The sequence below is a fragment of the Parus major genome, chromosome 7 (genome assembly GCF_001522545.3).
Source record: "Parus major isolate Abel chromosome 7, Parus_major1.1, whole genome shotgun sequence".
Classification (NCBI taxonomy): Eukaryota; Metazoa; Chordata; class Aves; order Passeriformes; family Paridae; genus Parus; species Parus major.
Window position 1 is genome coordinate 4140324 of NC_031776.1, and position 22946 is coordinate 4163269.

Below are 22946 nucleotides of genomic sequence, written 5' to 3' on the forward strand. Positions count from 1 at the left end.
AAGAGAAAGAGAAAGAGAAAGAGAAAGAGAAAGAGAAAGAGAAAGAGAAAGAGAAAGAGAAAGAGAAAGAGAAAGAGAAAGAGAAAGAGAAAGAGTAAAAATAAAAATGTCATGACAACATGATAGAGTTGTTATATCCATATTCTATGTTTTTTTCATGTTCCTATGTATTCTATATTCCCAGACTTTTTAGGGTGACAGACAGACCTTCCCCTGCAGGCTCTCCAGCCTGCCAGGAGAGGTTTATCACTATGGCACAATACTCAGAGGGACCCCCAGCACTGTGTCTCCTGTTGTGGGAACCATGGCTTCCAGCAAAATAAATCTCTGCCAGACAGATGTGGCAAATTAAAGCCCAGATCAAGCCATGTGTGTGAAAAATGTCTGTGAGGAATAACTGAGCATTTTACCCAAAGTAAGTTATTATCCTTCCCTCGCTATAAGAAAGACTTTTCATGTCATACTTTATGGCATTTGTGAATATAGATCTTTCCAACTCATAAAAGTTAATAATCCCTCCTTTATGGTCATGGTAATCTCTAACTTTGTATAAAACCCAGAAGAATAATTCTTGTCCCTAGTTACATTTTTATTCTTTTTTTTTTTGTGAGGAATTTGTCTGTGTATTCAATTTTGTTCAGAAAATCAGGAAGTCACAGAAGTCACTTGACTTTTTCCTGCCCATTAACTATACTGAAAGGAACTCTTCTGCAATACTGATTTCCAGCACATAATGAAGAGTAAAATAAAGTAATTCTGGAGAGATGTAGGAGACCTAAGGCTGTTCTTACTTTGTATCTGGGTATTTTTTCCTACTGAAATGGTATTTCCTGATGAAAATGGTTCTTTCTGACATACCCAAGCTCACATCCAATGGAGCAGCCCAGCCCCTGCCCCCTGCCTACTGATGGTACAGCAGGCTTAAGTCTGATCAAATTGCTCCAGTGTTTAATCACTTTACAAGAGGATAATCTGGCCCAGAATAAGTTTTTGCTACTGCAACTCATTCTAGAAGCAACAGAATACATAAAATGTGAAGACCACTTGGGTGTATCTATGGACACCCTCTATAGCTCAGCAATAACTCATAAAGAAACCTGTTGTTCTATGTGAGTCAGCATCCCTTCAGGTGAAATGGATGGAAATCTGTGCCTATGAGGGTGAGGATGCTGAGCCAGGGCAGGAAGACGCCCAGCCCTGTGTCCTCACAGCATGCCATAACCACACCAGGAGACATTCCAGCAGCGCCTGGCTGCACATAGAGTGGGGAAAGCTGCCTGCAACCACCACATTTTATTGTTTCTTTCATTTTGCACCTTGGGAATGCCTTGGTGGTTACCAGGCAACAAGAAAATAACAGATATTTTTGCTGCCTTTAAGCAGCTGGTGCATCCCAAGGCCAACCACTCACGCCTGGGAGTCTCCACGTCGCTGCTGTGGCAAGTGTCCATGGAGGGTGGGAGCCACCACCACTCATCTGCCCTGGACCACGAGTCATAAAAAAACATAAAACCACTCCCAAAACCCAGCAGCTCTCAGATAAACCCATTTCAGGCTGCCACACCAACCAGGTCCAGCTCAGGGAGCTGACATGCAGGTAAAGAGGGACATCCAGTGGCTGAAAAATCTGGGGTTTCCCAGGACATCGTGGGTTTTACAGCTAAGAAAGATGTTTTCAATTTTCTGCAGAAGCAACAGATGCCATCATGATTCAGGAAGTAATAAGATCACTTTCAAAGATTCATGGTGTTTAAAGTCAATTTGGGGTTTTTTTTTAAAAAAAAAGGAAATCTAAAAGATACCTCCCCAGTAGAGGCCATTTCACATCGGAGAACAGGATCAGCATCTCTTAGCCTGGACCAGGAAAACACTGGGGCCTGGTGAAAGAAAGAGGCAGGAGGGGAAAAAAGAGAATAAAAATGGGATCATTAAAAAAAAAAATAAAAATTCTAGCTACACTTGGAAGTGTCAGAAAGAGACATGAAAATTTATCCAAAAAAAAAGCAGCGGTCAAGGGTGATAAGGAAAGGACTCTTTGGCAAAGTAGCTCCCTCAGCATCTTGGTGATGGACTGGAACAAATAACCATGTATTCCACCAATAAATCAATCATCTAACTGCTCAATTCCATGGTGGATTTTCAGTCAGTGGTAGCCCACTATCAGCATGATTTTAAGGACACATTTTTAAGTGAAAAGGCTGTGAAGCACTTAATTCATGCAACAAGGAGAGATATTGTCCGAATCCAGTTGGTTTTTCAGAGAACACTGTTCTCCATTAAATGTTTCATTTGCAGAAATAAAAACTACTCCACAAGAATGTGGTTTCTTTCAGAGCAAACAAGACAAAACTTTGCAAATTATTTCCATGTTTTCCCTCTCCCCCATCCAGAAATACATATTTGTAATTTTTTTCCTCTTGATAAGCTAATGTTAAGCCCTCTGATCACTATTATTATTATTATTATCTGAGGACTTAGATCACAGCATTGAGTCCTTATGCTAATTGGATCTTAAAATAAGAAACAGGGAGAGGAGGGAGGAAAAGAAAGTCCCTGTTAAGGAACCAAGCACCACATGTAACAAACACAGTAGAAATTTCCTACTACTGAGTCATTTTCTGTAGGGCTTCTCCACATCTTAAACTACCAATGGTATTTGCATAAAGGCAGCAAGATTTCTGCTAAAAAAACAAATCTATTTTTAAATTTTTAGCCATAGTTCTGTCCCTGGAGGTCTCCAAGGGTAACACTGAAGATAATACAGCTGCTGCTTCATGACACCTAACAATGACCAGTTCAAGTTAGACAGGAGGAATTCAAAAGGTTTTTCAAAAAATGTCATGTGCCTTTGTGACTTTTAGAACAGTTTTGTTTCCACTGTAAGTAAAGAGAAAATTTTCACTCAAGCAGAGATATGGCAATCAAGACAGATTATTTTAATGCACATTGTCTTGAAAGGTAACAAGCAGCAAAGCCTTCCACCACCTCCCTAATTTTTATCTGCTGAGAACATGAAAATGCATCACTGGGAGCAGAATCTGGTACTGCAACTAAACCCCACTGAAAATTTAGTCAGTCATTCCCTACCCAGGATTTAATCTTGGTCAGACCCTGATACTTGCACCAGTCTGGGAGCAAACATGGCAAGACAGTATTTCAGTCACTAAAGCTTAAACACTAAGATTAAATACTGTAATCCACAAAGGAGCAGCTAGGTTGAGAAAGAGGAAAAGATTTTCATATCTTCTTTTAAAAACTACTGAAGAAACAAGATCCATGCAAATACTACTAGCAATAAATTTTAAGAGGATAGAAAATATGATGCATGAATAACAACAAACAGGCTAAACTGGAATATTTTTCAAAGTTTAGCATTTCCAAAGGTGCTAGCAGGTTTTTATATTTGACAAATCCACACAGAACACAGGCAGTATAAAAAGCTTTGTAGGGAAGTTTTCAAGAATAAAGCTGGGTTTTCTGCTCTGTAGCCAGCATTCCCTGGAGAGACAAAACTCTTGACACTTCAGCTAACAACAGTGCAGAAGCCCCAGGTCTAAACAGTGGAAATTTTTAAAAATAAATTCACCAAAGTAAAAAAAATGTCTCAAGTTCGAATTTCAGATAATGCCTGTCTGTGGCATCAAAATAAAATGTAAAGCTGTATCTAGACTGACTGGCTTGTGACACAAATTTGGCTTCCATTTTAATAGCTCTGAACATTTTATTAGTAGAAAGATGTTAGGTGTTTTCTGCTTCTTCAGTTTTCACTTGATATGGAAGCTATTAAAGCTTGAAAGTTTCTGTATAAACAATTGTCATTATGCTTTGGATTTTCTGCACCACTGTTCCAAATTTTTTATGATTTTATTTTTTCCTTCCACTGAGCATTCAAAAATATCTACCATGCACTTTATTGTGTTGGGTCCTATACAAGCTTAGTAATTATGGAAAGTAAAACCCTGGCCTGACTGAAATCAAAGGATGCAAGACTTTCACCCCTATTTTAACCAGTGGTGTATGTAAAGGGGATTATGTGGATTTGACAGCCCATGTCCCAGATCCTGCAGATAAATGTGGGTGGCACTCACAACACAAAGTTGTTCATGTCCACACGTGTATTACAGAGTATTATGAAATAGCCTGAACTTCAGTGTTCAACTCTGCAAGTGTAAATTTATTATGCAGCTCATAAAGAGGATTTACAGTAGGTTAGATGTTAAAAATAAAGAAAGATTTGGTTTCACTGGATAATTTTCCTCTGATTTTTCTCTGAAGTTTCCAAATAGATTATCTTGACAGAAACTACAGAAGGTCAATTTGGCCTTTGGCCAATGAGTAAATTGTTCTCTCTAAGCATTAAAGTACTAATTGTATTTTAATGTGTTATGTGCTGACTCTGTGGTGGGGTTTCTGTGGTTCTTTTGGAAACCATACCTTAATCCCAACATATCTGGATGGAAAAATGGGATGTTCCATTGTGGGCAGGGATGACTCATTAACCTGCTTTCCAATCATCACTTTAGTGGCCACATCAATGAAATCCACACCCAGAGTCTTGGATACAAAGGGGAAGGAGCGTGAAGCCCTCAAATTGCACTCTATCACCTGGTGGGATTAAAAAAAAAAAAAGAGAAATATCAGGGTCAGGCACTGTGCAAAGAAGAAAAAGATTGATTCATATTTTTTGAAAGCAGCCCTGAGTCCTCTTGGCAGACATATTCTCCAGATTGTCAAATAAGAAAGACAGAAATTGGAATCATTATTAAAACAGGGGAAAGGGATAGGGAATGGCCAGCCTGAGATCCAAGCAGCCTGTTCTTCAGCTGAGATCCATTTCTGTTGTCTGAATATTAGAAGTGAGGGGAAGCCAGCCTTCACTCAGAAAACGTGCTTTACTCTGTCCTAAGTTAATGTGCAAGAGGCATGGAAACATGCCCAGGCATTAGGAACAAGCTCTAGAAGTGCAACCTGTTCTCCCCTCTGTGGGAAAGCAAGGAAGGAAAATCTCTGTTCTCTCCCTCTGTGAAGTTTCTCAATAACCACGTGTGAAACGGAGAGAAGGTGAAGAACAGTAAGTACATTTCACTCAACTCATGGTCACCAAACACCAATAATGCACCAATAATGCATCTCTTCTGTCTCCTGACAGGTTTTCCTCCTATTCCCTGTTTCCTCAGTTATACTCTGCTCACATTCCTCTGACCCTCTTCCATTAGCAGCAGAAAGCCAACTGTTATCCAGAAAGGGTCAGGCATCTGCTGCACTTGTGTTGCTAATAGCTGCTAGGACTATTCAGATAACCACCCTAATAGCTTACACTAAAGGTTTAAACACTTGCATTGCCTTGCTTTCTTTTCAATCCCTTTGAAGCCTTAATTTAACATCAAAATAGCTAAAGATGAGAGAAGACACCAGAGATCTAAAAGCCATGCTATCCAGTACAGGGATGGGGTGCAGGTGTTGTCCATCCTATTCCAAACTGACAATTTTGGGAAGGACAGCAGCTCTTCCCACAGTGAAACAAAGCTGGAAGAGCAAAAAGACTCTCTTCAGCCTCAGTGTGAGGGCAGGGGAGGATGCTCCCTGCCACATATGTGACAAAGGGTGGCACAGGCGAGCCCACAGCCTCTGCCAAGACAGGTTCTTTGTCCTGGCTGCCACTGCCACACCAGAGTGGCACTGTGTGTGCCACTGCCACACCAGAGTGGCACTGTGTGTGCCACTGCCACACCAGAGTGCCACTGTGTGTGCCACTGCCACACCAGAGTGGCACTGTGTGTGTCACTGCCACACCAGAGTGGCACTGTGTGTGCCACTGCCCACAGCAGACAGGCAGGACCCACACACACCAGCAACACCTCAGGCACAGCAGCTCTTACCAGCACATTCTTGCCTTGCACCAAGAACTGGATATTGAATGGACCAGAGATGGCAAAAGCCTTTGCAATCTTTTTTGTAGCAGCTTTTACCTATTAAAAAAAAAAAAACAAAAACAAATTTAGAAAGTGTAAATGTGTGTATACAGAATAAATAATTAAGTTCCACAAACTAGAGAGCATCATGGCAATAAATCACCAGACTTGTGGATTTCTTTAAACATCATCTCTCTCTGCCTTGTTTTTTGCTCTATACCCACATTTTGGCAACAGCACTATTTCAGAAGCAAACATGTTTGATTTCTCTAGAGCCTGAAGTGTCATTTGAGGGCAGAAGTAAAAATCAGGTTTTCTGTGTGTGTGAGAAAGCAGAGGGGAGAAGGAGAAAAACAAAGAATCAAAGCCTTGCCCTGTAGCAATTCCTACACTGCACACTGGAGTCTTTATACCTTTCTTGGTGACATAAAGAATAATGTTTTGTTATTTGGGAATAACTAATCAGTTTTGTAAGTGTCCTAGAAGTCTTTCACCAACGTGCCTGTCCCATCACAGATCAGTGGGAGGTGACTGAGTAGAAACACTCTGGAACAAACTGGGAGGAAAGTCTTATTTCCCAGGTGTGTCAATACAAGGGGTTGAATAGCTTTGTTTCAGGACATGGCTGTTGTCAGAAACAAGGCTTTGGACATCCTTGGAAACAGAGCTGGAGCACAGATCATTGCATTACAGCTTTTGCTGGCTTCCAAGCAAACCCTTAACAGGATGACATAAAGGGGCATGGCACATTCCATTGAAAAAAAATGCATCTTAACATCAAACTCTGCATCACAAGGTTTATTCTTGAAAGGGGAAAAAGCCAAGATTAAGCGAGGTTCATTCATCCTGATATTATTTTTGGAGAAGCAGGAAGCTAGAAAGTCATGCATCTGACATAATCATGGAAGTATTGTGGGAGAAAAGGAAGTGGAAAGAGAACCATTTGGCATGTGTGTGAATTAGACAATCCTCTGCTGCTACAGAAGCTGGTTCTAAACCTGGGAAACAAAAAAATCCTATGGGTCTAAAAGTGTGCTCATCTACTGCTTGAATTACTGGGATACAGCTCAGACATCCCTCATGAACATACCACATTTGCCTTAAAAAAATCATAGGCCATTTGATTTCTCCACTGGTGGTGGAGGGAAAGCAGAGTCAAACCCTCATTTCCTTTTCTCTTTTCAATGCTAGTGCAACACATACCTTCTCCAAGGCTCCCTGGCTGATGGTCTGTGTGGGGAACATGAGGGTGGCATCCCCAGAGTGAACACCTGCGTCCTCCACGTGCTCTGAAATAGCGTGTGAAATAACCTGCACACAAAAATGGCACAGCCCTGGGTCACTTCACCCTCTCAGAAACTGTTCCTTCCCCCCCAGCACAGCCCAGCCTCCTGAACAGAAAGTGAATTTCCCAAGATTTTGGGGTGAATGTGCCTGAAGCAGACACTAGGCATGTGAATGAGGAAACATCAGTGTCACAAACATCTGCCACAGCCTGGAGATGCTGAGGCTTCCCTCCTCTCTCTAACACATGTGGGCTCAGAAGGTAAAAGCTACAGAGGCTTTAAACCAGCTTTCAAAGTTCTGCTTGCCAGAACACAAAATGTCATCATTCCCCAGCATCACTGGTATGGAATTTTACCCCTACTCTTCTGTGGTGTTTTAAGTGATACAAAAAAATATCCAGGCCTAAGGATTTAAATTGAATTAACTGCATCAAGGCACACAGCCTCAATACCAAAAAAGTGATTGTGGCTGCTGGTTAAAAATTAAAGTTGAAAAAGACTGTTTCTGTTAATTGTGAAGTTTGTGATTTTTTTTTTTTTTTTTTGCCTTTGCTGAGTAATGAAAGGCAAGGTGAAGTTGTAAAAAAATATGGAATAACTGTGGTAATTCCATAACCCATGATAAAATTCTGATGAAAGTCATTTCTGAAACCAGTGATTTGCAAATCTGGTAAAAAAATTATATTCAAAAGCATTCATTTACATGGATAAGCAATGCTTAAAAAATAACTGGTTAGATGTATACAATAAGAGAGGTGGAGCTTTTCAAGCACAATGGTTTTGAGCCTAAGATTAATACTTGTTTCTTTACTCAGCCATGAATCCATGGCTCTACAGTAAATCATTCAAACTACACATTTTTGCAGATCTCAGATCCTGAAAAAACAAGTTTAATGTTAAAGAAAAGTACTTACTCTTCCTGCCCTAGCAACAGCATCCATTTCCACTTCACGGGCATCTTCAATAAATTTAGTGAGTACCACAGGGTAATCCTACCATCAAAACAAGAAAAAATTAGAAAGTTTTTATAAGAGAGTATTTGTAGGCCACCTAGGACCCTTTGGAAACAAAAGACCAGAAGACAAATCAATTAATATCCTCATTTCCACAGACAAGTGAACTTTGCAAAGATAGAATGGGGGAAACTTTGGTTTCCCCAAAACCACTGATGCAAAAAAAGGTTTGAGCTCTCCATAAGAACACCAGGACAGACAAATTTGGGGCAAAGCCACAGAGGTCATGGCACAAAGAAGGTAGCAAGAAATGCATGGATCCCATGACCTCTAATCCCATCTCCTAAAGACAGTCCTTAACTCCAAGAGCTCCAATTCCCCCTCGGTCTGAGCCTCCAGCTGTCTCACTGGACATGGTGCTTCATAAAGGAACCCATCCTTGGCATTCTCAATGGCTTTGAATGAAACACAATGAGAGTGGTTGTTTGCTGGTTTAGACTCATATATTTTATGCAGCTGATCCATTCCTTTCTAATTCCTCTTCCCAGTTTCCTAAGTCTCCCAGGGAGAGGTTGCCACTAATTATAGCTGGCCAGAAGAGCCTGTCCTGGACTCTCACTGCCTTCCCTGGTTGTTTTCCTTCCTCTTCTTCCTGCCTGTCTCTGGGATGCTAGCACACACTTCCACTCTCCTCTAATACTTTCTCCTTCCAGACACTTGCTCCAAAAAACTCTAATCTGAATTCTTCCTGGCCAGCTTTGTGTCTCAACATTTTACCTGTCCCGTCCACTATTAACTGCCTATTATTTATTAGAGCATAAAATGAAATAAATGACAGTTTGTGCATGTTTTAAAGGCCCCTCTTGAAAAAATACCAAGCAGCTCCAAAAGTTACAAGACGCAATTCCTTCCATTTATCAGTGCAAGGGTAAATTCACAGGCAAGGACAACGCTGAAGCCTACATTGTTTCATAAATTTAGTGGCTTGTGTCCTGTTACTTTCTGTCTTGCTGCAGTTTTTCACCTGAAGATTTTATATGTGCACACAGCCTTGTTTACTTCAATCTGTCTCAACCTGCATTAGAAATTTTGAACATTATTGACAACATAAATGCCATCATGACACAACACTGAAACAGCAAAGTCGTAAAAACAGAACAAGGACTGGTCGGGGCTTTTACCTGGAGAAGTTCTGCACTGGCACACTGCCACAGGCTGACCCTATAGTCCTCTGAGAATTAGTTAAACAATTCCTTCTGGTGGGAGTAACTGTTGAACTACCCCTCTAAAACATGTTCAAAGATGGTAAAAAGTGGTCTCCATGCCTCCACACTAACCCATCCTTCAGGATATTATTACTTTTAAAGGTACTTCCCATTCATTCCACTGTTTCTTGCTGAAAAGGTTAACTTGCACCATTTGCCTCATACACTTAAAAATCTCACAGTTCTTGTTCAAGCTTTAACACCTAGGAATCCTGAGAAAGCAGTAACATGTCAGACTTCCACTGCCAGTTGTGTTTCCAGAGAGTTCCTCTTTGATTCATTTATTTTTGAATCCAAGATTCCTGGGACAGCAGGGTTTATAGTGCCACAACCCTGTTCTGAACAGTGACCATTTTTAAAAAAAAAAAAAAAAAAAAAAAGGAAAAAACCTTCAGAAGAGATACTAAGATGAAGTATTTAATTTTTCAAAGAAGCCAGGCAAAACAATTGAGAAAGTGAGTGAAAGGTGCTCCCAGTGGGGTCAGTAAGGATATTTGCACAGGAGAGGCTCCCAGGTTAGAGAGGGAGCCTGTTAGGGAACAAACTGAGGAATCAAACCCAGCACCTCCTCTCCAGGCAAGGAAGGGAAAGAGTGAGGAAGACACAATAAGGAAACAGAGAGAGAGAAAACACAGTAGAGAAAAAACAAATAAGGGGAACACAAAAAGAAGTGGCAGCACAAAGAGAGGTACCTGAGAGACTCTGGTGGCTTCTGCTAAGAACTTCTTCATTTCTTCTTCAGTGAATACCACATTCATTGCAGACCCACTGTGGGAATAGGAAAGAAGAGCACCAAGGTCAGCTTCCCTTGTGAATTCTAGGGAGAGATGAGTGCTAGGCACGAGGGCACAGGGTTCACAGGGTTAGCAACTCCCTCTATATGACAGACTAGCCAAGGAAGCTCCTGACCCCAGCCATTTGCTCTGCTCTTGACTCAGAGAAAGGCAGAGGTGGCACCCAATTACTCCCCATTATCCTTCCCAGAGAAGGCAGGAGACCTCCAGAACAGCAGTGGAGAAATAAAGAACTGTGTTTTCACAGCCTTAGCACTGCTGCCAAATGCCCTTGCTGAGCCAAGCCTTGGAAGGTCCCCTAAGCTGGGGGAGATGGCTCCTGAGCCACCCACCCCAGTGAGGCCCAGACTTTCCCCTGGGCCAGGTTAGCTGGGAGCTCAGGACAAACACACTTGGCTCCTTTAGCCCTCAGGGACAGATGAAGTGAGGTTTGCACGGGTCACTGGCAATGGTTGTGCCAGTGTAAATCCAGATGCAAACAGTCTGTTCTTTGCTGCCCATTTCACTGTGCTCCTCCCCTCAAATCTCATTCCTTGAGGCAGCAGACACTGTACAGCAGATATCTGAAAGCTGCTCTCTGCCAGAGAGCAGGGGAGAACATGGGTCCAGAGTTAATGATTCAATCAGATTTAATCAGAGAAGGGGATCTGGGAGAACATGGGTCCAGAGTTAATGATTCAAGTCCCTTTTAAAGACAAGAATCTCACAAAAAGAAGATGTTACATTTCCCCTACTGATGCCCAGCTTGCCCTTTGCTTTGATGGGCAAGCCCACAGAGGCTGTGGGGAAAAGTGGAAGAAGAATCTATCCCCCAGATCAGTCCCTTTATCCCAAAATAAATAGACACAGGTACCTATGTGATTATTTTTACCTCTTCAGCTGATGTAAATCAATAGAATTCAATAAATCCATGAACTTGTGTCAGTAGTACCACTGAGGACATGAGCTGGTGTACACAGTACCTAACTGGTGGGGAAAGGCATTTCATTTTCCAAGGAAACTGGCCAATATTAAAGGTCATATCTGCTCAGAGGATGAAGAAATCTAGCTGTGGACTGCTGCTGTTCTGCAGAGGCCAGGCAGAGAGCCATGCTAGGGCTTTTCACACTCTCATTCCTCAAAGTTTTACATCCTCCAGTTCCATCCTTCTCCCTGGAGTGCCCCTGCCGTGCACTAACACACATTAACAAAAACTTAACACCAAAAGGGCCTATAATGGTTTTCACACAGATGGAAACAACAGGCTAAAAGAGATGTTCCCTCACAATCTGACAAATTACCTCAGGAGCAGTTTTCACCTCATACATATACTCAACTTTACTCCTGACAGGAGGGCTGTTTTCTAACTTTGCTTGAAACCCTATTTCAAATCTTAGAGACCAGATTGAAAAGTCACATTCAGGAGTCTCTTCTAAAGGATATTTCCTTCAGGGCTGAAGAAACCCTTCCCCTTTTCTTCCTTTAAAGTAAAAATGTGCTTGTCCCCCAGCCCTGAAAATTGATATTGAGCTTCTTCATTTTGATAGGTGTGTCTTTCATACAAAAAGGATCCTGTCTCCAATTTATTTTCACTTGTAAACTGTGCCCAGGAAACTGCCTCTCTGTGCTGAGTCACCCAGCTGTGAAGAAACTCCTCACAGAGAAGAGCAATCATTCAGAGCTGGTGAGTTTGTGAGTTTGCTGTGTGCATGTGCTGGTGTAACCTCCTCAAGAAGTGTGTCTGGCTGCTGGAAATGAGGGACTCTCTACAATGTCTGTTTAATGAGAAGCAGCTGCCACACTGTAGGGACATAAAACATGCCTGTAAAGCAGAGAAGCTTGGCAAATAAGAAGCTGAATTCAAAAGATGCACTGTCATTTTCTGAAAACAGATGCCCATCTCAATAAACAGCCTCAGCAGGTCTCCTTTCTCTTTTTCCTGCTGGCAAACAATCTTCTGACTTAATTGTACAGGTAACAATCTCAGGAACCTGAAAGAATGTCCCAGATGGTTTGTGGTTTTGGCCTTGAGGTATGCAAAAGGTAATACAGCTGAACAGACATTCTTATGATTATGTTCTACCTTTGATCTGTGCCTGATGGGCTTCAGGGACCCATTTGCTTTATGGTTTGAGCAGTTGTCTCACGGGCAGCTTAATGCCACATCCACCCAGCACTCACTTTTCCACACATCACATCCCCTGAAAGCGTTCTCCCTTGTCTCAAAGAGGTTTTTTGGAGTTTTGTCTCAAAGAGTCTTGTCTCAAAGAGGTTTTTTGGAGTTCCTACCCCATGCTGCTGAGCTCTGACAGCTGGGCCTTACCTCAGAACATAGGAGGGCCTCAGCAAACACGGGTAACTCACAGACCTTGCAAATTCAACTGCATCTTTCTAAAGGAAGGGAGGGAAAACATGCCATGAACAAGAAAATACTCTAAAGTCATTCCAAAATTCCAATTTGCACTTCACTAGCAATCAGGATGAGGGGAAAGAAGCTGGGGACTGCAGCCTCCATCAAATGTAACACACAACATCCTGGTTTCAGAGCTTGTCACCTTCAGACCTCCCCTGTCCATAGAGCTCCACTGGGAAAAAAAGAGCAATGCCAACACATCTCTATTCCTTTGCAATCTCCACCTGCTAGAACACATCTCAAGGCCAGCAGGATATCTAGACCAGCCTGTCAGTGGTGCTAACTTCTGCTGGGTTTATACCCCAGGCTGTGTGAGGTGATTTAAAGGCACTTCCCCTCCGGTTCCCACCCGGTGCCAGCGCTGCTGCGGCATCACTTTACAGGGATCAAAAAGTCCTTCCACACAAGCAGGAAACTGTCAAATGCTTCAAAATCTTGAAATGTGTCAGTGACTCAGTCCTTCCTGAGCAGATGTACATCCCAACCCCCAGCTGCTTCAGCTTTTCCCAGATGCACATCCCAATTTACCAGGGTGCTGACTGCCTTCCAGGGAGCCTGGGCCACATGCAGCTCATCCAGGACAGCTGAGAAGATGGAGCGATCCTCTGCCTGGTCAATCTTTAAAGGACTTGTGCCAAGAATCTTCACTCCACTCTGGTGCAGTGGTACTGCCAGGTTATTGGGAATCTGCCCACCTACAGAAATAATGCAGCCACTGCATCCCTGTTGGAAGACAGAAAGGAGCACTGTCATGTCCAAGTTATCTTAATAGGAAGAGCTGTCAGAACAAAAATTCAGTATTTAGATTACGTCCCTTTTCAGGTTGCTGTGAACAAAGACAGGTCAGAGGGTCACAAAGATGATCAGAGTTGGAACACCTCTCCTACAGACAGGCTGAGAGAGATGAGGTTGTTCAGCCTGGAGAAGCTCCAGGAAGACCTTACTGCAATCTTCCAGAGCCTAAAGAGAATTTATTAAAAAAGAGGAGAGCAACTTTCTTACATGGGCAGATAGTGATAGGACAAGGATGAACAGTTTCAAACTGGAAGAGGAGAGCTTTAGGTTAGATGTTAGGAAGAAATTCCACCCTGTGAGGATGCTGAGGTCCTGGCACAGGCTGCCCAGAGAAGCTGTGGCTGCTCCATCCCTGGAAGTGTCCAAGGCCACGTTGGAAGGTGCTTGGAGCAACCTGGGATAGTGGAAGGTGTCCCTGCCCATGGCAGGGGGGTGGATCTAGATGATCTTTAAGGTCCCTTCCAACTCAAGCCATGCTATGATTTTCTCATAATTGTGCTGATCCAGAGGCACCCAGGCTGCAAAGTGTGATTTGCAGTGTGTATCCTTCCTAAACCAGCAATATCCTGGTTTAGGATCAAGATCACTCAAAACTCAGCAATAACTGGAAGTCAAATTCCCTAGGAAACCAGAGAAGTTTGCAGCTTTCACATCAACCCATGATTCCCTAACTTCTGCTTGAACCACAAGCTGTCAACTTTGTTTGCATGTCATGTTTAGGTGCTTCTGCTTTCCCAGAACAAACAAGATGCTGAGGTCTTCTTTCTTTTACAGTCTAGCTCTTGGAGAAAACAGCCTCTCCCATGCTCATGGTCAGGGATTTTCAGAGGAGCAGGCATGCATGCAAAATCTTTTTTATTCTAGAAATGCAAGGCTGTAACCTCCAGCAGAGGGGAAGTGGGAAACAACTGGAATTTATGTGGGGTTTTTTTTCTGCCAGCACTATCACTCAGTAAGCAAACTACCCTTCCTAGCCTCAGAAGCCAGTCTTTAGGGAGTGTAACAAAGCTAAGCAGAGTCTAAATCAACAGAGCCTAACACACCACACAGTCTGTAAAGCTATGGATACACTTAGCCCTTTATTTTAATCAATGCTCCTCATTCCTGACTAGCTCCTGGTCTCTGGTAGTGCCCTGGATGGCAGCAAGTATTTCAGAGAGCTGTCAGAGGGGTTCATTTCCACACAGGTTATTTGTAAGCACTCCATTTCCAGAGGCAGATGGGGCAGAACAGGTGGCACAGCATCCTCCAGCCACAGCGGAGCATTTCACGTCTGTCACTGGGCAGCACCGCGTTTTAAGTGAGGAAATAATAAACAGTAAATAACAAGAGACAGGTAATCCTGCTTGCTAACACACACCTTTCTACAAGTGCATATATGGGCTTTTTTTTCTTTTTACATAGAACTCCTAATGCTTTCAAGTACAATCTAGTCAGGTGTGAAAATTTTTGATAGAAGAAAAGGCCTCAGAGTACCTACAACAAAGAGCACTTTACTTTCAAATTACAGACAGTGAAACTTTCCCCAAAGGACAATTTGGCCCACAGAACAGCTCAAGTGAAGGGCTCTTTTCAACCAAATGTCTTCTACAGTTTTAACCACTTCTAACAAGCGAGAAACATAAATCATGTGATCCATGGTTTGGCTCTAAAAGATAGAGGAACAATGTTCTTTTAATTAACAAGTGTGTTTTTCCTGAGGAAGGTCAGCCTCACTGGCCTTCCTGGAAGAGGAATTCCTTCATCAGGGATTTAAAGGGATTTGGAGTGGCAAAATTGTAAACTGAGAGCAGGATGGACTATAGGTGACTGGGCAAAAACAGATGATAAATTCTAGTACAGTCCCCACTCAGCTTTGATGTGGTAATTTCCTGCCATAATAAAGATCCAACAGTCTGGCATTTAAGCAGCACTTACTGTCCCAATATTGTTTGCTCAGCAGGCTAATGCAGAGCATGAGGTGATTATCTTTTTTCCTTTTCACTATGCATTCACTTACGGGATGTCATGATGCTGCTGGCCAACAGCAACCATCTGAAAGAGCTTAGGACAGGCAGTGAAAAGGGCCAGGGGCAGTTTTGTGACCAAAAGAGGTTGTCTCATGACATCAGAGCTCACCATCTCCAGCTTGGGAGAGATATCTGTGCCTCAGTGCTTCCAGACCCATCCAAAACACAGTAACTCCCTCTAGTCCCTGGGCCCTTTATCCTCCCACATGGAAAAGAACCGGATTGTGAATAAGCAAACCCTTCCTTGCAGCTTGGAAGGAGGGTAACAAGTCAAAGTAGCTTTGCTTCCAAGGTCAACCAACATCTTAATCTATCCTTGACATATGTGAAGTGTCCCAGCTAACAGCTTCTCCTCAGCTGCTGTTCATTTCTGCCCTTAAAACAATTCTAGTTACTGCACATCTAAAATCCAAATACCGCCTGCATCAAAGCTGGGATAGAATTAGGGACTTCAGCCCTAAGGAGACAGAGGAGATTCCTTATTCAAGCAGACAGCAAAGAATCATATACTCATTTTTACTCAAGAAGAACATAAATTGAATCTAGCTACTGCTTACTTTTTATTTTAAAATTCTGCTGCTGTTTCCCAAAGCATGTTCCCACCCAAAGAGCTGTCCTGACAGGGAACATGACTGCTCCACTGAGAAATGTGGGCAGGCAGGCAGGGACCCCACTGCATATCACTTTGTCATCAGCCATATTTTAATTATAAAGAAAATTAATAACATCCTTGCCATTAGATATCGTTAAAATATATGCAATGCATAATCTAGCAAAAGAAGCCTAGAGAGAATTATTTTCCCCTTTATAACAAAAATCGCTCTTTTTATTACTACCTTGCTGTTATGTCATTAGTAATAGAGCTGGGGTTTCTTTTTCCCTGAGTTTGAAAACAAATTAGACCATTAAAATTGTACCTAGGAGCCTCCTTTACTTTTATGAATTGTTTCAGAATAATCTCCGAAACACAAAAAAGAATCAGTAGAGGCCCTCAAGCAGATAGATATTAAAATAAAAAGGGAACATCTTCTCTGGAAACAAAAAGCCAATAAATCTGAGGGAAGGAATTTTATTTTTTTTTCTTTTTTAAATTATTATCCTCACAGACTACCACCTAACTCTTCACATTTGCAGTAAATTAAACTTTCCTCCAATGAACAGCTCTGTTATGCAGAGCTCAGGCTCTGGTGAGTCACTGGAGCTGTGGATGTCAGCTGGAGGTTAAAGAGGACCCAGGGAAGAGAAAGAGGGGGAACATGTGAGTGTACCCCTGGGAGAGGGCTGTGTGGAGCTGTGTGCATTTCTGGGTGGGCAGCTTGCAGCTGTCTCAGTCCTGTTGGGGAACTTGCTCCTTGATTTATCTAATCAGCAAAGCAGGGACAAAGCAATGCACCAACTCACCTGGGCTTGACAGCTGCCCAAGCTCTGCTGCTAGTCCTAGTTTGGGGAGCTGAAATACCATCTCTAAGGGCTCAGGGTTGTGTCCATTGTTTGCTGATGTTTTTACATACAGTTTGACAATGATCCATGACTTTTCAGTTATTTCCTTTGAAGCGCCAGAGGAGGGGAATGACCAGGGGAGGTTAAAAGAACAGCCTGAAATCGTGACACTGTTCATGTTTTGTATGTGAAGCTGGGAGAGATGGTTTGGTGAAGGATCTCAGAATCAAATCAATTTTTAACTTGATCTTAGGGGTTGAATTCCAGCTGCACTTGCCTGAGGAAGTATTCTGTTAACAGGACATTAGCATTTGGCTCACTCATTTTTCCAAAGAAATTACATATAGCAAATAATGTATCTTAGACTACACTTTGCTGGAGGTCTGGGCTCTGTCTCCAGCTCTGCCCAAGTTCTTTTGCATTACTCTGTGCAGTTTCCTCAGTTCCCCTACTTGCAAATTAGGCATAATAATACCATTACCTTATGTCGCTGCTGAAGAAAATGGTTTCACTATTTGTATTTACTATTCACCTTGGGACTTATTAGACAGTACAACACTGATTTTGGATGTTTAGGCTCAGACTCTGATGGCTTCCACACCTCCAGCACAAACATCAAGCTGGTTGTTTTCACACCCATGCCAGAGTAGCAGAATCCTCTGCAAACTCTGGGTACTACAGGATGCTGCTCTTAGACCTGGAGATCTGCATTGCCTCCCATCAAACTGGCCAAGCCTTGCTCTGACAAGCAGGAAAAAGCAAGTTTCAGTATGTATTCAGTATTCTTTTCACATATTTTCCTTACACAACTTGCTAATTACTCGCCCTCCATGTGGAAATGAGCTCCCTCATCACCCATCTCTACCTTCTCTTTGATCCTGCAGTAATTAGATGTTGTATTTCATCAGTGTTATTTGTCTGACAGACTGTCACACCAGCTTCCTCCACGCCCCTGCTCAGGAGTTCAGTTCTGTCAGGTAAACAAGAGTTCAGTGTTTTTAGAGCTGAGCCTCATGGATAATCCTAAAGCATTCAAAAATGGGCCTTTAAGAGTCCAGAGAGCCACCAGAGTCTTTCAGCCTCTTGAAAAATCTATGTTTTCCAGTAGTAGTTTCTGGTTTTACAAAAATTTAAAGAAGAGGTAAAACAACCTGTACAAATAGGAAAGTAAAAACATGCAATTTAAAATTGAACTTAGCATTTTGCAAATGGCTGAAGAAGAGAGCCTAGAGTCTGGGACTTAATTTCTGATGAGCTTTGGCCTGGTTCCAAATTTGGGAATGATTAAAACATGACCAGATTATAAAATTATTTTAGAAATTTGTACCCATTCATAAAGGAGATGAGCTCAGATCCTCATATGCCAGGAAAACAGTCAAGAAAAATCACAAGCTGAACAAGATCTGGGTTCTGCAAAGTTGCTTTAGCAAGTTACATGGCCAACTCTTGCTGAATTTCAGGGTAGATGAAGTTCCTGAAAGGACCTTTAAAAGCCTCAGTAACAAATCCAAGATGAGTGTGTTATCTGCTAGAAATCATCATTTTAAATATCAGGGCCAACTGTTTACATTACATATCCCCTCATGATCAAATATGTCTGGGGCTCTCCTCCATCTCTTAGATCAGCACTTCTGAACACTTGAAAACTGCTAAAAGACCAGAGCAATGTCTGGATCAGGAGCTGGAACATTTTATGGTTTGACAGCAATTCTGGTGCCCCTCCCTGACCTGCCTGGCTGTAGGCTGGACCACATCCACCTGCCAACTGCACTGCAAGGCCAAGGTCTTGAGCACAGGTTGGAGTGATGCTCAGAACTCCTTCATCTGCCCCAGGGGGAGGACTTGTGCTTCAAATCAAGAGTGTGCTTAACAGCTAAAGCCCAGCAGTGCTTTAGCAAACAGAACAGTTTGTGCGATAAATGTCTGTGCAGCAAATTAAACCTGTTTGTAAATATTGCACAATATGGCATCTTGCAAAAGAATTTCGTATTTATTTGGCACTCTTTATTGAGCAGCCTGCTAGGAGCATCAGCAATGTGTAAAATGCAACATAGGGATCCAAAGCAAACAGCTTTTGCTCTCTCCCCTCACCCCCAGCTGCTTCACAAGCTAGTGACAGGAATTTAGAAAAAAATTGGGTGGCTTTTTTTAGTGCTTCTGCTTTTCTTTACCTCATATTGGTAGATGTCCAGGATCCTTTCCAACGACAGCTCCTCAAAGTACAGTCTGTCACACTCATCAAAATCTGTGCTCACCGTCTCTGGGTTGCAATTCACCACCACGGTCTTGTTGCCAAGCTGACGCAGCGTGCGGATGCTGGAGACAGCACACCAATCAAACTCCACACTGCTGCCTGCCAGGAGACACAAAAGTGGGCAAGGAAAGGAAGGATGCAGAGAAGAAAACATGAGTAGATATTCTCAGCATTCCAGCTTGAAGAAGTGGGGAGGGAAAAAAAAGAAAAAGTCGGCATCGGCTCCTGTCATCTGGGAGCCAGAAATGTAATTGTGCTCCCATGGAAATTATTCATCCACAAAATGTGAACCTCCAAGCACAACAGGTAAGCTCAGCTGCTTAGGAGTGACAGACCTGTCTAACACATCTGTCATCCTGTGCTCAGAAACACTTGAGTGTGCTCTTGCTTTCCATGCAATCACTGCTGCCTCCCAACCCACACATCCTGCAATAAAGAGTGGGATAAACTACACCGAGTTCCTGTTATTATAAGACAAGCTGCTTACTCCAGGAAACACAAAGCATTTGCATAGATGTGGTGTGAAGAACAGAAAACTGAGGTGGTTTTTTACCTTCCAGAAGAGCCAAAACAACAACAGCAGGATTATACCTCAGTGGGTTTGACATTCCTATGACTCCAGGTAAGACAGATCAGTAGAACAACACTTGTACAGCCACCCTGTGATCCTTTGATCTTACTTTAAAGGCTACAGGGACCATGGCAACACTGTGGGATGAGCACATCCTACTGTCCCAAACCCTGAGTAAGCCCTGTGGCTATCTTGAAAGGAAAGAGGCACCTTGGTGCCTGGCCTTGGGCAAGCTGCAGACTCCAGGGAACACTTGAATCGAGACTTGTGCCTACATTTCTGTGCTCAAACATCTAAGACAGGTACCACAAACAGAGAATGATGCATATTAAAGAACATCATTAAATGGTTATGCTTACAAGAAAAGCTTGGCCTCATCACACTGCATTCACAGTCATTACATGATTGTTAACCAGGTATCACTTTTATATAAAATTGTGGGACAAGGTATGTTAGAAATTCAGTCTGTGCTTAATTGCTGCCCCCACCACCTAGTCACAAACTGATGGCTGGCACAGCTCACTCCCTGACAGGCACAGAAGTTGTTTCCCCACTTCTGTCAAGCAAGAACCTCAAAGCCATGCCTAAGCTTCAGTTAAAACCCCACAGAAAAGAGAGGAAAATCAAATGTGAACCTGGATATTTCCCAGAAGGGACAGCAGATGCTCATTCACTTTTTGTATTCCACTTCCATCACACAGGTATTTTTATATGCACAAGAAACATCAGCTTTGGAACACAATGGTCACCTGGAGCCTTCCTCTGACTGCTTCAGATACAACCTGGGAAAGCAGCTGAACAGCTGGTAAGTGTATTCCAGGCACATCCAGTAATGATCATATCCAAACATGGGAAGAGGGGAGACAGAAAATAATAGTATTACTAGTAATGATGTTGTAACATAACCAGGAGATTTGGCTCCTCAGGAGACAGTTACTACATCAATGCATGGATGTTTTGGAGCTCACTTTCATGTTTCAATCATGCTGAGTCTATGTGCACACCTTAAAATTTACAGAGCACTCTGCTGGCCCACACCAGTGGTGGAAATATATTTATACTGCTTTTAGGGCTGACACACAAACAAACCCCCTCCCAGAACAGGAGATCCCCTCCTGGAAGCAGGTGAAGAGCGAGGATTGCTGAGGTTTCATGTGTGCAGGAAAGGTGTAGCAAAGCAAGCATTGAAGTTCAAGGCTGTGTAACTGCATTGACCCACATCTTGTTTCTATTTGGTATATTAGTTTACAAAATACTTCAAAAAACCCACTTTGGTGTGAATAATTTTCTTTTTAAGCACAGAATATAGCATGACTTTTGAAATGGCTTCACTTCCCTCAAATATTTTCATTTCTTCGCAGAAGTGTGAACATTTTCCTGCAATATACTTTCAACTAAAACTCATAAGGGTTGTTTTGTTTCTTTTTAAACTAAAACTTAACTTTCACAAAGGAAATAAAAACAATGTCACATATTTTAACTTCCCTCCAAATCATTTAGCCTCTTCTAACCTGGAAGAGAGCACTGAGTTGATCCCACTGAATTCTGATTACGATACTGAAAGCACAGAGGAAAAGCACACTGCTCACTTGCCTTCAAAGGATAAGAAAAGCAAAAAAAGAAAAAGAAAACCCAGCTTGGCTATTGCATCTAGGAAAAAATTATTTTATAGGTACAAGTAATGGTTTCCTCTAGCAGCTTTTACTGGGTTACAACCTCTTCCAAAGGTGGTCTTGATGGATTGAATCAAAGCTGCAGAGTAGATGAGACCAAGAACAGAACTCCACGTCTATTCTAACCAATGAGGAGTTTTAGGTGAACAGTCCAAAAATCTATTCACATACTTATATGTGAATATAGCTTATGAAATAACACTGCAATCCTTTTCATTTTTTTGTAGCCATGCCATACAAGCTGCTGGACAGCAGAATCATTTGCAAAAAATAAGCTGGATCATGGAGTGCTGCTCCTGATTTCAGTCATCTCAACATTCACACTGGAAACAGATTTCAAAAAGTCATGTCCTACCAACAGCAGCAGGAGGGCAGCATATGACCTCTCCAACCCAAGCAAATCAAATGGGTGCAGTTTTCAATCCCAGCTTTCATAACCCATCACCAGTTCTGGGAGATGCAGAGCAGAAATATTTCGGAATAAGAAGCAAATTTTCCCTTGTCAATAATTTTGAGCTATTTGGAGGGATCCATGGAAAGAAAAAGCAAAAGTCATTGCATGCAGAATTCAGCAGCCTGTCTACACAACACTCACAGCCACGAGGAAACTGTTGCTCTCTATAATGATTTGAGTGGGTTGAAAGGAAAAACAACATACAGAGAATTGCTTACACAAAAGCAGCTGAGGAGAACAAAATATTTTCAGAGTCACCTACACTTACAGCTGTAAAATGCAGAGTGTCAAAATCATCATGAGCTAGCAGTAAACATATAAGATAGGTATGGGAGCAACAAACTTCTATACAAGGTATGAGGCTCTCAAGGCCTGGGAAAAAGATTTTAAAAATTCTGTAAAGCTTTGTGGAAATCACAACTAAGTACCAAGTGAAAAGCAATAAAATTCTCCTGCTTTTTTTCCAGGGTGTGAAATGAAATCTCCAAGCAAGTATAAAATGCAAACCTTCTGTTAGGAATTGAAGTCCTGTGCACTGTGCTCTGGAGGGTTTTTTTCACCATGTGAGAAGAGGAACAAAGGAACCACAAGGATATCCAAAGAAAGCTTGAGGGGACAAGGAGAGCAGAGGAGCTGTAAGAAAGATTTACCTATGTGATATGGTCCACAGCCCAACACCATCACTCCACAGTCATCAAATTTTACATCGTGTTCCTGGGAAGGGAGACAAAAAAGTCATTAGGATCTGTACTCAGCAGCACCTAACTCTGTGCTTTTCACAATAAACAGTTTCTGGTGTTCAGCCCAAATCCAACAATCTGATCCTTCAGGGCTCCAGCCTGATCTTGCTCACAGTAGTGTAAATCAGGTGCAGCTCTCCTGGAATTAGTGGTGCTGCACCCAGATCAGAAGAGAAACATCAGCTCTAATATTGCTGTTGAAGTTTCATATAGAAATAATGTTAGGATGAGATATGGGAAATATGACTTCTACATTCCCAGCACCTCCCTGTGCATGTACAGGTGATACATGACAGGCTCTTAACAACATCAGGGCATTAACAGTAAATGCACTGGATCAGCATTGTCCAGGAGGATGTCCAAGAGGATGTCCAGGCCTGCTGTAAGGGGATTTTATGTAAAACCATC

The 22946-nt window shown here is 42.3% G+C and overlaps 1 protein-coding gene across 1 annotated transcript in view; it reads right to left on the bottom strand.

Moving 5' to 3' along the window:
• The window catches only part of CPS1 (carbamoyl-phosphate synthase 1), an 87023-nt gene that overhangs the window by 9749 nt on the left and 54328 nt on the right, over positions 1 to 22946 (bottom strand). Inside the window, exons 24-33 of the mRNA XM_033516191.1 lie at positions 22449 to 22512; positions 19018 to 19199; positions 13131 to 13325; positions 12513 to 12580; positions 10109 to 10184; positions 8113 to 8190; positions 7116 to 7223; positions 5880 to 5969; positions 4435 to 4605; positions 1803 to 1877 (exon numbers count right to left, since the gene is read on the bottom strand). Coding sequence (XP_033372082.1) covers positions 1803 to 1877; positions 4435 to 4605; positions 5880 to 5969; positions 7116 to 7223; positions 8113 to 8190; positions 10109 to 10184; positions 12513 to 12580; positions 13131 to 13325; positions 19018 to 19199; positions 22449 to 22512 — 1107 coding nt within the window. The remainder of the gene's footprint in view (positions 1 to 1802; positions 1878 to 4434; positions 4606 to 5879; positions 5970 to 7115; positions 7224 to 8112; positions 8191 to 10108; positions 10185 to 12512; positions 12581 to 13130; positions 13326 to 19017; positions 19200 to 22448; positions 22513 to 22946) is intronic.